The sequence below is a fragment of the Sturnira hondurensis genome, unplaced genomic scaffold (genome assembly GCF_014824575.4).
Source record: "Sturnira hondurensis isolate 20B ecotype Veracruz unplaced genomic scaffold, ASM1482457v3 Scaffold0007552, whole genome shotgun sequence".
Classification (NCBI taxonomy): domain Eukaryota; kingdom Metazoa; phylum Chordata; class Mammalia; order Chiroptera; family Phyllostomidae; genus Sturnira; species Sturnira hondurensis.
In genome coordinates this window covers 151,981-165,288 of record NW_028080183.1, presented here as the reverse complement: position 1 = coordinate 165,288, position 13,308 = coordinate 151,981, and the positions used below count along the sequence as shown (strand labels likewise).

The following is a 13,308-nucleotide window of genomic DNA, read 5'->3' as shown; positions in this document are numbered from 1 at the left end:
AGTCTGATGGGTACTCCTTTGTAGGTGACTGTCCCCTTATCCCTTGATGCTTCTAGGATTCTCTCCTTCATTTTGGTCTTGGCTAATGTAATTATGATGTGCCTTGGTGTGTTCCTTCTTGGGTCCAACTTCTTTGGGACTCTCTGAGCTTCCTGTATTTCCTGGAAGTCTATTTCCTTTGCCAGACTGGGGAAGTTCTCCTTTATTATTTGTTCAAATACATTTTCCACTCGTGGCTGTTTCTTTCCCCCTTCTGGTACCCCTATAATCCGGATGTTGGAACGTTTAAAGATGTCCTGGAGGTTCCTAAGCCTCTCCTCATTTTTTTGAATTCTTGTTTCCTTACTATTTTCTGGTTGGATGTTTCGTTCTTCCTTCTGGTCCACTCCGTTGATTTGAGTCCCATTTTTTCCCCCATCGTTATTGGTTTCCTGGACATCTCCCTTCATTTCAATTAGTTTAGCCTTCATATGTTCCTCTAATTTGTGACTAAGTTCTTCTAATTTGTGACTCTACTCTACCAATTCTGTGAGCATCCTGATAAATAGTGTTTTAAATTGGGCTTCTGAGAGGCTGGCAATCTGTTGTTCGCTTAGAGTTATTGGCTCTGGGACTTTGAGTTCTTGCACCACCTTTGGGCTGTTCGTGCCTGTTAAGTAGCAGGAACGGAGCCCTAGGTTTTCACCAGAGCAGGGCAACTCATTGGCTGGGTTGTGACATTGTATGTGGGGGCGGGGTCAAAGAGGGAGAATGGCTTCCCTCTGGCGCCCGCCTCTGCGACCCCCACCAGCACCGCAGCCACCACCATCACCAGGGCCGCGCGCCCTGCTCCACTGCACGCTAGTGTGCCACCGCTGTCAGCCCTCCACCACTGGGTTCACCCCCTGGGGCCTGCATGGTCCGTCTCACTGCGGGCAAATGTGCAACCTTGGTTAGTCTGCCCCGCACCCCGACTAGGTCCGGGCTGCCTGCGCTCCTAGGTCTGTCCTTCCCAACCCTGCTCCACTGCTGGCTCTGCCTCTCTTACCGTCCCCGTTGAACGGTTCGTAGCTGTTGGATTTCCGTATAATTCGGTTTTCTGGTCTCTGGGTGTGTCTTAGTTCTCCAAAACTTTTGTTGTATCCAAACTTGGTTGTGGGAGAAGGCACAGTGTTTCCACCTATGCCTCCATCTTGGCGGAAGTCCCCCCTTCCTTCTCTCAGGCTGTACTTTTGCTTTCATTTCTTTTAAGCTCTAAGGGTCTCCATGAGATAACCAAGGAAGCACTGGATATTAAAGACTCTCCTTTTTTCCTTTGTAACTTTCTTTCCTGAGTCTTGGCAGCCAAGTCTAGGCCCACTATTCTTGCTGTGATCCTGCCTTTTCTATCCTAAGCCCTTTCTTTGTTTTCACTCTGATAAATCTTGCCACTAGTGCTTAAAATCTTTCTATGTGTGTTTCCCTAGAGTTAATCCCCTGTGATGCCATAAAAGAACCTATTTCCTCAGTAACGCAACCAAGATTATTTTATTCATCAAGGTTATCATTTAGAATAAAAAGAAATAGAGACTTCTAGCCAAAATACAGGCATAGGTAGATACACTGTGCCTCCTCACTCAACCAAAAGAAGGACAACAACAAATTTAAAAACAAAAAATAACCAGAACTGCCAGAAAATCAAACTTTATGGAAATCTGACAACCAAGGAGTTAAAGAAGAAACATTCATCCAGACTGGTAGGAGGGGTGGAGACCAGCAGCCAGGCGGAGAGGACTTGTGGCAAGGTGGCAGCTGGAGGAACAAGGAGGGAGAGGCGTCAGCTGGCAGATTGGGTGAGGTGGCAGCTGATGGAGCAGGTGGTCCCACATTTGCACGGGAATAAACCAGGAGAAACAACTAGGTAGTGAGACAGACTGCACAACTCAGGGTTCCAGCGTGGGGAAATAAAGCCTCAAAACCTCTGACTGAAAAAATCTGTGGGGGTTGAGGGGGGAAAAGAACCTCCCAGCCTCACAGGAGAGTTCACAGTTGGAGAGACTCACACAGTTCTAGACCATACACAAATCCACCCACCTGGGAATCAGCACCAGAAGGGCCTAATTTGCTTGTGGGTAGTGGAGGAAGTGACGGAAAGCCAGCTGAGAGTGGAGCAAGGGGCATTGTTCCCTTTCAGACCTCTTCCTCACATACAGCACTGCAATTCAGCAAAGTGGGTGCCCTGCCCTGGCAAATACCCAAGGCTCCACCCCTTACTATGTAACAGGTGTGCAGGGACCAAGAAATATGGTCCAAATGAAAGAACAGATCAAAGCTCCAGAAAAATTCAACTAAGCAATAAAGTGATAGCCAACCTATCAGATGCAGAGTTCAAAACACTGGTAATCAGGATGTTCACAGAAATGGTTGCATATGGTCACAATATAGAGGAAAAAATGAAGGCTATGAAAAGTGAAATATAAGCAAAATATACAGGGAACCAAAAGTAACAAGAAGGAAATTGGGACTCAAATCAGTGGTTTGGAGCAGAAGGAAGAAAGAAACATTCAACCAGAACAGAATGAAGAAAAAAGAATTAAAAAAAAAGGACATGCTTAGGAACCTCTGGAACAGCTTTAAATGTTCCAACATTCAAATCACAGGGGTACCAGAAGGAGAAGAGGAAGAGCAAGAAATTGAAAACTTATTTGAAAACATAATGAAGGAAAACTTCCCTAATCTGGCAAAGGAAATAGACTTCCAGGAAACAGCAAACTCAGAGGGTCCCAAAGAAGCTGGACCCAAGGAAGCACACACCAAGACACATCATAATTACATGGCCCAAGATTAAAGATGAGGATAGAATCTTAAAAGCAGTGAGAGAAAAGGAGACAGTTACCTACAAAGGAGTTTCCAAAAGACTATCAGCTGATTTCTTAAAAGAAACTTTGCAGGCAAGAAGGGGCTGGAAAGAAGTATTCAAAGTCATGAAAGGCAAGAACCTACATCTAAGATTACTTTATCCAGCAAAACTTTAATTTAGAAGGGAAGATAAATTTAGTTTAGAATGGAAGATAAAGTGCTTCCCAGATAAGGGCAAGTTAAAAGAGTTCATCATCACCAAACCCTTATTACATGAAATGTTAAAGTGACTTATCTAATAATAATAATAAGATAAAAATATGGACAGTAAAATGGCAACAAACAACTATCAACAACCGAACCTAAAAAACCAAAAACAAAAATGAACTAAGCAAAAACAACTAGAACAAGAACAGATTCACAAATCACAAATAGATTGCATGGAGCATTACCAGTGGGGAGGTAGAGGGTGAATAATGGGGGAAGAGGTACAGGAAATAAGAAGCATAAGTGGTAGGTACAAAATGTTGGGAACAGCCCTGCCTGGTTTCAGGAGTTGTAACTGCCCCCCTTGGATAAAGCTGAATGAGTGACCTTCAGACTGTGAACCACTGAGGAGACAAAGTTTATCTCCCTGGAGGAGCACTGCTTCTGCTTCATCCATCTCTAGCCCCCAATGCTTGGTTGGTTAGTCAGTGATGGATAAGATCCCTCAGAGGAGGACAACCTAAGACAGACATGATCACATGGGAGGCCCTCAAGGAAGAACTTCGGGGACTGAAGCAAAGAGGGGGTGATGGACCCTGACTCCCCAGCTATTCTGACATAGTCTGAGTCCCCATTTCTGTCTGGGAAAAGCACTTCCTGGCTCTCACCCACTTAAGCCTAAAAACCTATGAAGGGGAAGGTGGTGCAGCCCTCTGCCAGCTAGAGTGGGTTCCGGGGTGATCGGGCATAAAAAAAATTCCTAAAGTCCTGTGAAGCCTGCTTTGCTAAGAGGGCTTTCATTCATATGATAAAGGTCTGAGCAGGAAATGAGTGTCTCCCAAAGTTTTTGCAACCCCCCTACCTGACAGACACTGACTCAGACTAAGCCCTCAGATTTCTTTGAAATGTTACCTGGTGTTTGATCCTTGCCACCTGACATTGACTGATAAGCTTTACCTGTATTCCTGTGTGTTCTGAACCTAATAAAAGCTGTTGAGGAAGGGGCTTTTGGTCCTTCTCCTTTAAGAGATTGTCCACCTCTGCTCCCCAAGCAGATCATATCTTGGTAGTTTCATTTTCATCCCTGGTGGACAGGGGGACTTGCGTGCAGTTTCCCCCGCATCAGGCGCCGGGGACAGGGACCTCAGGATTCGGGACTTGCCTCCACCAGGCGCTACGAGCCACTGTCACCAATGACGCACCTAAGAGGACCGCAATCAGCACTTCATCCCCAGAGGGACCAGGGGCACCCCTCAGTAAGGTCCCCAGGTGTATTGTAGGTAAGAGGAAAGGTTACTGTTACCACCTCTTGAGTGGTTTCCTTCTCATTTCTCTCCCCTGCACTCTCCTTCATATTAAGAGTATTGCTTCCCCCCCGCCCGCCCTGCCAAGCATTCACTGCACCCTGCGGGAGTGGGTCAGGCAAGTAAGAGCCATTAGGGCCCCCACTGAGAGAAGTTTCCCATGAAAGGTCTACGTTGGTTGTGAGCTGGGTTAGAACATTAGGTTTCCCGCCAACTGCAAGTAAAAGCCCACACAACAAGAGGCACAATGTAAAAGCATTCACAGCCCCTTTCCCTGCAGTGCAATCCCTGGCTAGGTTTTTAGGTTTGGGAGGAGAAAGCAAAGACTTTCCCCTTTTATCAGCTTTAGTAGCAAGGTATTTTGTGAGCATTTCAGCTTCTTTGCTTCAGCTTCCCACACTGAAGCAAAGAGGCACTTCCTCTCTCCAGCTCGAGATTTTGGGCGTCTCTCCATGAGTGGGGGCCTCGCGGAGGTGTCTGGGGTCCAACCCCTAAGATGTGCAGGGGCCTCATAGGGAATTCCATCTCACATAAAGCTTTGGGCTCAAAGGGGGAGCGTGGGATAGGACTGATCATCTGGTGCTCCGAGCCCTCCCAGCTGGTTTACGCAACTGGGAAGTGAACCCGAGACCCATAAGCAGGATTAAGGGTACCCGAAATATTCGGTGCCCCTTTCCCTGACAGTCTTTCAGCAACAGAACATTTCTGACCCACTACACTCTTGCTGGCTAACAAGAGATAGGACCTAAGAGTGCAGGTGGAGCAGAGTGGCTAAAATCGCTGCGTCCTGCAGCAGAAGGGATTTAAGAAGAAGATTCTTTTGTTTGGGACTGGGCATGCTCTCACCTCCCACACCCAGGGCAGTCCCTGGAGGGATAGCGAGGTTCCATGCCCCACTCCCACTCTCCCCAGGGCAGGGATTTGAGAATTCTTGGGGGTGGGGTGGGGTTAGGAGACCATACTAAAACTGGTCTTCTAAGTGCTGTGTCTTGTGGTGGGAATAATTTCAGAAAAACTCATTCATTTGTTAAGGAATTTCTCTAAGAGCCATGGGCAACGGGCTTTCTAAAGATCAGAAGCGATACCTTAAGCAAATCCAGCAGCTTCTCAAAGCTTCGGGCACTCATGTTAAAAAGCAGAACTTAGTTAACTTAATTCGTGTTGTTAAAAGATATTGCCCCTGGTTTCCCGATAAAGGGACTTTAGGTTTAGAAATAGGGGGGAAAGTAGAACAGAAATTGAAGTGGCACCAGGAAAGCAGCGCCCCTATCGGGCATCAGAATCTTTTTCCTTGGGGGGTGGCCAGGACTGCTCTAATGCCCCTTCGTATTCACAGCTCAGATACGAAGACTGAAGGGCCAGGAGAAAATCTGTGTCAGATGAGGGTGGAGGAAGCCACCTTTATTGCCTCTGGTTGGGAAGACTTAAGTCCACTCCTTAATAACAAGGAGATACCTTCCCTGCCTCTGCTCCCTCCATCTGCTCCTGATTGGGAAAAAAAAAACAACTTTAGGACTCAGGATCCTCTTGTGGATTTTCCTATGCTGACGGTGGCACCTACTCAAGCCCCTTTGCTGGTAACCAATACCATGTATCAGTGCCTTCAGGACGCAGTTAGGGACAGGGACTGGCAGTCCTTTACTGCCTTCCCTGTCACTACTCGGCAAGGCAGGCAAAATCCAGTGTATGAACCTCTACCTTATGAGATGTTCAAAGACTTAAAGAAAAGTATAAGGGACAACAGGCTCCAATCCCCTTATAGAGCAGGATTATTAATTTCTATAACAGAAGCATTTTGAATGGCTCCCTGTGACTGGGTTGCCTTAGCCAGGGCTCTTTTAACCCCCCATCAGTCTACTGTCTGGCACTCTGAGTGTATGATAAGATGCCACCTTCAGGCAAATGAAAATGAAAGGACAAGAAATCCAGTCACTCAGGATATGCTTTTTGGGCTAGGGCAATGTACTAGGTCAGATCAGCAGGGATGCGTGGACCCTCAGACATTGACCCAATGCTGTGGTGCAGCCCTTTGAGCCTTCAGGAGCATACCCGATGCTAAGCCCCACAGCACTCAGTCCTATATTAATATTAAGCAAGGGGCCACTGAAACATATCTAGATTTTGTTGACAGGTTACAAGGGGCAATTCAGAGACAAATTGAAAGTCAGGATGTTTCAGATGCACTTCCACTGCAGTTAGCCAATAGTGATTGCAAAGCTGTTCTTCCTCCTATTGGGTTAACTACTATTGACGTTGGTCAGTTTATAAAGGCCTGTCAAAATGTAGGACCAGAACAGCATAAAGCAGCGTTGCTTGCCACGGCCTTGAGCGGTGAAATGAAATGTTTCAATTGTGGCAAGGCTGGACATACTCAGAGGGAGTGTCATATTAAAAATAATAAACTTCCTATAAAAGATTGTCCTCGTTGCCATAAATGCAAACATTGGGCCAATCAATGGAGGTCCACCTATGATAAGGATGGATACTTACTGCCAGCTGTTGTGGGTGAGTTAAGGAAGATGCCAGGTCTCTGACCTCCATGCTGCCACTAGGGGGAGCGCAGGGTTGCACTTAGTCACCACCTCCGAACAGTGATGATAATCTGAAGTCACCCATAGACAAACATTATACAAAACAGGCCTACAGGCCTACAGGCCCATAACCTTTTCTCTTATACAAAGACCCATTAGGAGAAGGAAACTGGGAAGTCCCAGTTGATCTATTAATATAGGGAAGAGATATACTTGTGTTTCAATTCCCTCAAGTCCACCACTGTGGCTCCTGGCAATTGCTCCTCTTTGACTCCGCCCCCACATACAGTATCACAATGCAGCGTTTGAGTTGCCCTGCTCTGGTGAACACCTAGGGTTCTGATCCTGCTACATAACAGGCACGAACAGCCCAAAAGATGGCGCAAGAAGAACTCAAAGTCCCAGAGCCAATAACTCTAAGCGACCGAGAAATTGCCAGCCTCTCAGAAGCACAATTCAAGACACTATTTATCAGGATGCTCACAGAACTGGTGGATTATAGTCAAAAGTTAGAGGAACATATGAAGGCTAAACTAACTGAAATGAAGGGAGATGTCCAGGAAACCAATAGCGATGGAAAGGAAACTGGGAGTCAAATCAATGGAATGGACCAGAAGGAAGAACAAAACATCCCACCAGAAAGGAATGAAGAAATGAGAATTCAAAAAAATGAGGAGAGGCTTAGGAACCTCCAGGACATCTTTAAACGTTCCAACATCCGGAGTATAGGGGTACCAGAAGGGGGAAAGAAACAACCATGAGTGAAAAACTTATTTGAGCAAATAATAAAGGAGAACTTCCCCAGTCTGGCAAAGGAAATAGACTTCCAGGAAATACAGGAAGCTCAGAGAGTGCCAAAGAAGTTGGACCCAAGAAGGAACACACCAAGGCACATCATAATGACATTAGCCAAGACTAAAATGAAGGAGAGAATTCTAGAAGCAGCAAGAGATAAGGGGACAGTCACCTACAAAGGAGTACCCATCAGACTGTCAGCGGATTTCTCAAAAGAGACCTTACAGGCAAGAAGGGGCTAGAAAGAAATATTCCAGGTCATGAAATCCAAAGACCTACAGCCAAGATTGCTTTATCCAGCAAAGCTTTCATTTAGAATGGAAGGACAGATAAAGTGCTTCTCAGATAAGGTCAAGTTCAAGGAGTTCATCATCACCAAGCCCTTTTTATATGAAATGCTAAAAGGACTTATATAAGAAAAAGAAGATGAAAAATATGAACAGTGAAAGGACAGCAAACACACAGTTATTAACAACCACACCTAAAACAAAAGCAAACCTAGAGGACAGCTAGATCAGGAGTGGAACCATAGAAATGAAGAATGCATGGATGGTTAGAAACCGGGGGGTGGAAGGGGGAGAAGGGGGGAGAAGGCACAGAAAATAGCATAGATGGTAGCTAGAAAATAGCTAGGGGGGAGGGCAAGAATAGTGGGGGAAATATAGAATCTAGAGAACTTGAGACACGTGGTTATAAACTAAGTGGGGGAGAATGGTGGGGGAGGGAGTGTGCTGGTGGAGGGGAATGAACGTGGGGAATAGAACAACTGTAATGGTATAATCAATAAAATATATTAAAAAAAAGACTAAAAGAAAGAAAAAACTTCCCAGATGAATAAATACTAAAGGATTTTATCACCACCAAACCAGTATTACAAGAAATGTTAAAGGATCTTCTCTTTAAGAAGAAAGAAAGAAAAAAGGTAAAAAATGTGACTAATAAAATGGCAATAAATACATATCTATCAACAATTAATAAATAGACCTGTTAGTGAATTAGCTTTTATGAACTAACTTTCAGGGAAATTGCATGACTTCTTTAGTTAGAATCAATTTGACTTTATTACTGATAAAGTGGAAAATGTGTCATTTATTACAGGAGGGAATATAGGAGGATTAAATTTTTGAAAAAAGGAAGTGGTATAATTTCTTAATGTGTGGAATTTTAGTTGTCTGCTGGGTAGTCGAATGTGGATAGAAATAGAGGTTTGGAAGAAATCAGTAGAGGCTAATTCAAGACATGGGAGTGAAAAAGGGCCTTCAGAACCCACATCGTCTTCTTTGCACTTGGTTATCAAGTACAGCTTATTTTAATGAATTGTTTTTCTACTTTTGTTTAGTGGAATTGACAACAGGCATGGGGATCCATTAGATTACTCTAGGCAGTGGACAATTCTCAGTGTAAACAGACTAAATAGAAAGATGAGGCACCATCACTGCTGAGCCTTAGACAGGAAAGAACAAGTCCTCACTGTGGTATGTGTAACACTCAGACACACATACAGGCCTGTGTGAAGTGGTTGTAGTTGCATTTGCCTGGAGGAAGATGGGTTCTACCTTTGTATTTTGATTTCCTAACTTCCCTGAGAAGACCTGCCATTAACACAGTACCAAAACCTATCTAATCCACCAGCTATAAAACCTTTCATTCTCAATATATACAAGACCCAGGTAAGGAGAGTAGACTGCAAGTTGCCATAGAAAATTTTATTTGTTCTTATATAAATGAAATTTTTTTGAGACAATTTGACAAAGTGTTCAGTTTATACTAGCCAAAACTTCTACCTGGACACACAAGGGTGCTGTAGATAACACACATTAAGGACCCATGTTTGCTTAAGGAGACCAGCAAGGTTCTTGAATCTACAAGCTATGTGTGCTCCTCACTTTTAAAGTGGAGATTAATAGGTCTACCTATGAGGTTCTGAATAATAAACATGATAAAATTATTTATGCATTTCTTTGGATTCTTCAGTTGAGGGTGCTGACTCAGATACAGTGTCTGGTATACAGTAAGTGCTCAATAAATGTACAAAGTACAAGACTTATTTTCCCCACTGTGCTTTGTTCTTAATTGTACTTAGAAAAATGTAATCTGAATAAAAGAAAAGGCCATTAAAAGCCCCGCTAGGCTCCTAAAGGGCATAAATGAACATTTCTTCTTCCTTAGGGAGCAAGGATCCTGAGGGAGCCCCTGTATCTAGGTCACTGTGGTTGCTAATCCAGAATAACACTGTAGGGACCTTATAAAGGTGCTCTCCCATCCCTGGAAGCTGGACTGGAGGCTGGGGACAAAGTAGGTCAGAGAGTATGTTCTTCAGCTCACCAGGAGAACCAAGACAAACTAAAGGCTTTGAATTTTAAAGGAGAGAGGCAGAAGCAGAGCAGTCTGAGCTCTGAGTTGTACCCTTCTTGTCACCAGGACCATCTGAGTCTCCATTAGAGAGATGGGTGGGAGCCAGCAGAGTCCAGCACTGTGACTGCAGTCAGAAGGAAGGTGAGTGCCTGCCTGACCTGGTCTGTGCTCTAGCAGTGGGGTTATGGTATGAAGCTCATATCCAGAAGCCCAACAAGATGAGTTCCTCATCTGCTGCCAATTAGAAGGACCAGGACTTGTGCCCAGTGTCCTCACCTGTTCAATGGGTTTAATCAAAATGCCCCAGACCACTTAGAACAGTGCCATTGGCATAGTTAGTGCTCAGCAAATGTTTCTTTTTTCTTGGGTTTAGTTAATAAGTTTACCTTATTAACTCTCTATTTTCCCTCTCTCTATTTTCACATAATATTTCCACAGCCATTCCTGCTACAGACTCAGGGCAACACAGCCTCATCTTCCTGTTCTGACCAGCACTGACCAAAGGTGGAAGGTCTAGGGCAACTGGCTTCTGCTTCCCAGCAGCACTGCAGAGAAGGACCCACATCACACAAAACTTGGTCCAGGGCTGCAGAGGGCAGGCAGTACAAGAAGAAGGTCACTGTAAGGTTGTAGGGTCATCCCAGCTGAGCTTTGTGGACTTTCTCCTCAGTTGAATGAGCCCTTACTCTAGAGGCAAATTTCACCCACCAACAGATACTAGGATGGTTGAAGCCACCTGGGGACTATAAGAACAGAGATGCAGGAACAAGGAGATGCCATCTCACCTCTAAGTTCTACACCTTCCTGTTTAAACACCACTCTCAGGAATGGGTTGTTTTTCTCTCTGTGTGTGAGCAACTCTTTTGTTTTTCCCTCCCTGACTATCCCAGAGGAGGATGGCTGCAGATAACACCTCCTCTGTGACAGAATTTATCCTCGAAGGCTTAACGGACCAGCCAGGACTCCAGCTCCCTCTCTTCTTCCTGTTTCTGGGCTTCTATGTGGTCATCATGGTGGGGAACTTGGGCTTGATAATACTGATTGCACTGAACTCTCACCTTCATATTCCCATGTATCTTTTCCTCTTCAACTTGTCCTTCATTGACTTCAGTTACTCCTCTGCCATCATCCCCAAAATGCTGATGAGTTTTGTCTTAAAGAAGAATATCATCTCCTACACAGGGTGTATGACTCAGCTCTTTTTCTTTTCTTTTTTTGTCATTTCTGAATGCTTCATCCTGTCAGCAATGGCATATGACCGCTATGTGGCCATCTGTAAACCACTGTTGTACACGCTCACCATGTCTCCTCAGGTGTGTTTATTTCTTTTGCTGGGTGTCTACGGGATGGGAATTTTGGGGGCTATAGGGCATACAGGTAATATACTATTTCTTACCTTTTGTGGGGAAAACCTTCTCAATCATTTTATGTGTGACATCCTTCCCCTCCTTGAGCTCTCCTGCAATAGCTCTTACCTGAATACTTTGGTGGTTTTTACTCTTGTGGCTGGTGACATTTTGGTGCCAATTGTGACCATTTTCCTCTCTTATGGCTTCATTCTTTCCAGCATTTTCCACATTAGTTCTACTGAAGGCAGATCCAAAGCCTTTAGCACCTGTAGTTCTCACATAATTGCAGTTTCTCTTTTCTTTGGGTCAGGAGCATTTGCGTACCTTAAACCACCTTCTATCATACCCCTTGACCAGGGCAAAATCTGTACTGTGTTCTATACCATTGTGGTGCCCATGTTGAACCCACTAATCTACAGCCTGAGGAACAAGGATGTCAAATTAGCAATGAAGAAAACCTTGGGCAGAATAACTTTCTCTTGAAAAGAATTAAAAATTGAGAAAAGGGATGAGAATTTTTAAATTAGAGTGTTTTTATTATTTTATCATCATCATCATTGAGGAATTCAAACTTCATGCTTTTGTATTCTATATTTAAAAACTTTTGGTTTTCTCCAAGAACCAAGTACATAGTCTCTAAAAAATAATTACATGTCAGGCAGTGAAAGACAAATACCATATAATTTCACCTATAAGTGGAACCTATAAGTGGAATCAAAACAAACAAGCAAGCCAAATATAACCAGAGACATTGAAATAAAGTACAAACTGACAGTAACCAGAGGGGCAGGGGGAGGGGTAATGGGGGCAGAAGAGGGAAGGGACGTCAAGGAACTTGTACAACAGACACGTGGATAAAGCCAAAGAGGGCTAGGATCGAGGGTAGGAGGTGGGGATGGCTGGGGTGTGGGGGGGGCCGGGGTGGGGGAAATGGAGACAACTGTATGTGAACAATTTAAAAAAGAAAAAGAAAAAAATTTTAAACTCTTTCCCAAATGGATTTATTCTCTCTCACCATCACCCTAACTCCTCCTTCTATATTTTATGAAAATAGTCTTTGCCATCATAGAGTATGCAATATTGTGTACTGTATGAATCATTTAATTTAGTTCAAAAATATAAAAAAACTACCTGGTGGCAGAGCCGGGACTGAAGTCCCATTTTGAATCTCAATTCAGTTTGTTTTTCTTCATGCCATGTTTTTTGCCTCATCCTTTCTTGGAAGGTGTCATTTCACATGTTAGTTGACCTAATATAGCTAAATTAAAAATGGATTGACAGTAATTTCATGCTACTTGCACAACATAATTTTAATACATCATATTTTGCAAGAGAATAGGAGGTGAAAAATTTTGTTGAGTAGATCCTGGCAAAATGATAAGATCAGTGTCTGATGAGTTTTGTAGTGTGTAAATCGGTAGTGTGTTAGGTTTCCCGGAAGGAAAGTGTGGTGACCACTGACTTGCTGAGTGGAGCACCGGGGATGTGGGTTAGTGAATTAGGAATTACAGGGGGGAGAAATGGAATTTTGAAGGGTAAAAAGATGCTGAGTGGAGGCGTCATATTATTTCAAGGCTGACACAGAATTTGGAGTCTCATATCAAGGGTTATCTTGGTTGTGGTCCAAGGTCACGGGGAGCTGTGTTATCTGATCTGGTAGTCTCTAGTCGTGTAGGGTATTGAGCAACTGAGATGTGGTCATCCAAATTGAAGCATAGTGAAAGTGGGCAAAGTAAGTGTGATATACACACCCAATCTCTGAAGAATATGAAAAACAATCTCATGTATAATTTTTTACTTGATTACATCTTGAAATGATAACATTTTGGATATATTGTGTTAAATAAAATATGTCATTAAAATGAATGTATCTGTTTATTTTTAAGGTATCTACTAGAAAGTTTAGAATTTATAGGTGGCTCGCATTATATTTCCATTGGATGACACTGG

The 13,308-nt window shown here is 43.8% G+C and overlaps 1 protein-coding gene across 1 annotated transcript; it reads left to right on the top strand.

Annotated features, from left to right (window-relative positions):
- The first annotated feature begins 10,896 nt into the window (after window positions 1-10,896).
- LOC118991450 (olfactory receptor 8B12-like) lies at window positions 10,897-11,881 on the top strand. The gene has a single exon (XM_037052663.1). It carries the CDS (start codon window positions 10,906-10,908, stop codon window positions 11,839-11,841), a length of 936 nt encoding a protein of 311 aa, XP_036908558.1. The 5' UTR covers window positions 10,897-10,905; the 3' UTR covers window positions 11,842-11,881.
- Window positions 11,882-13,308: the final 1,427 nt, after the last annotated feature.

Bases quoted from the DNA above. Each gene is read 5' to 3' on its own strand.
- LOC118991450 (XM_037052663.1), top strand. From the start codon at position 10,906: ATGGCTGCAGATAACACCTCCTCTGTGACAGAATTTATCCTCGAAGGC.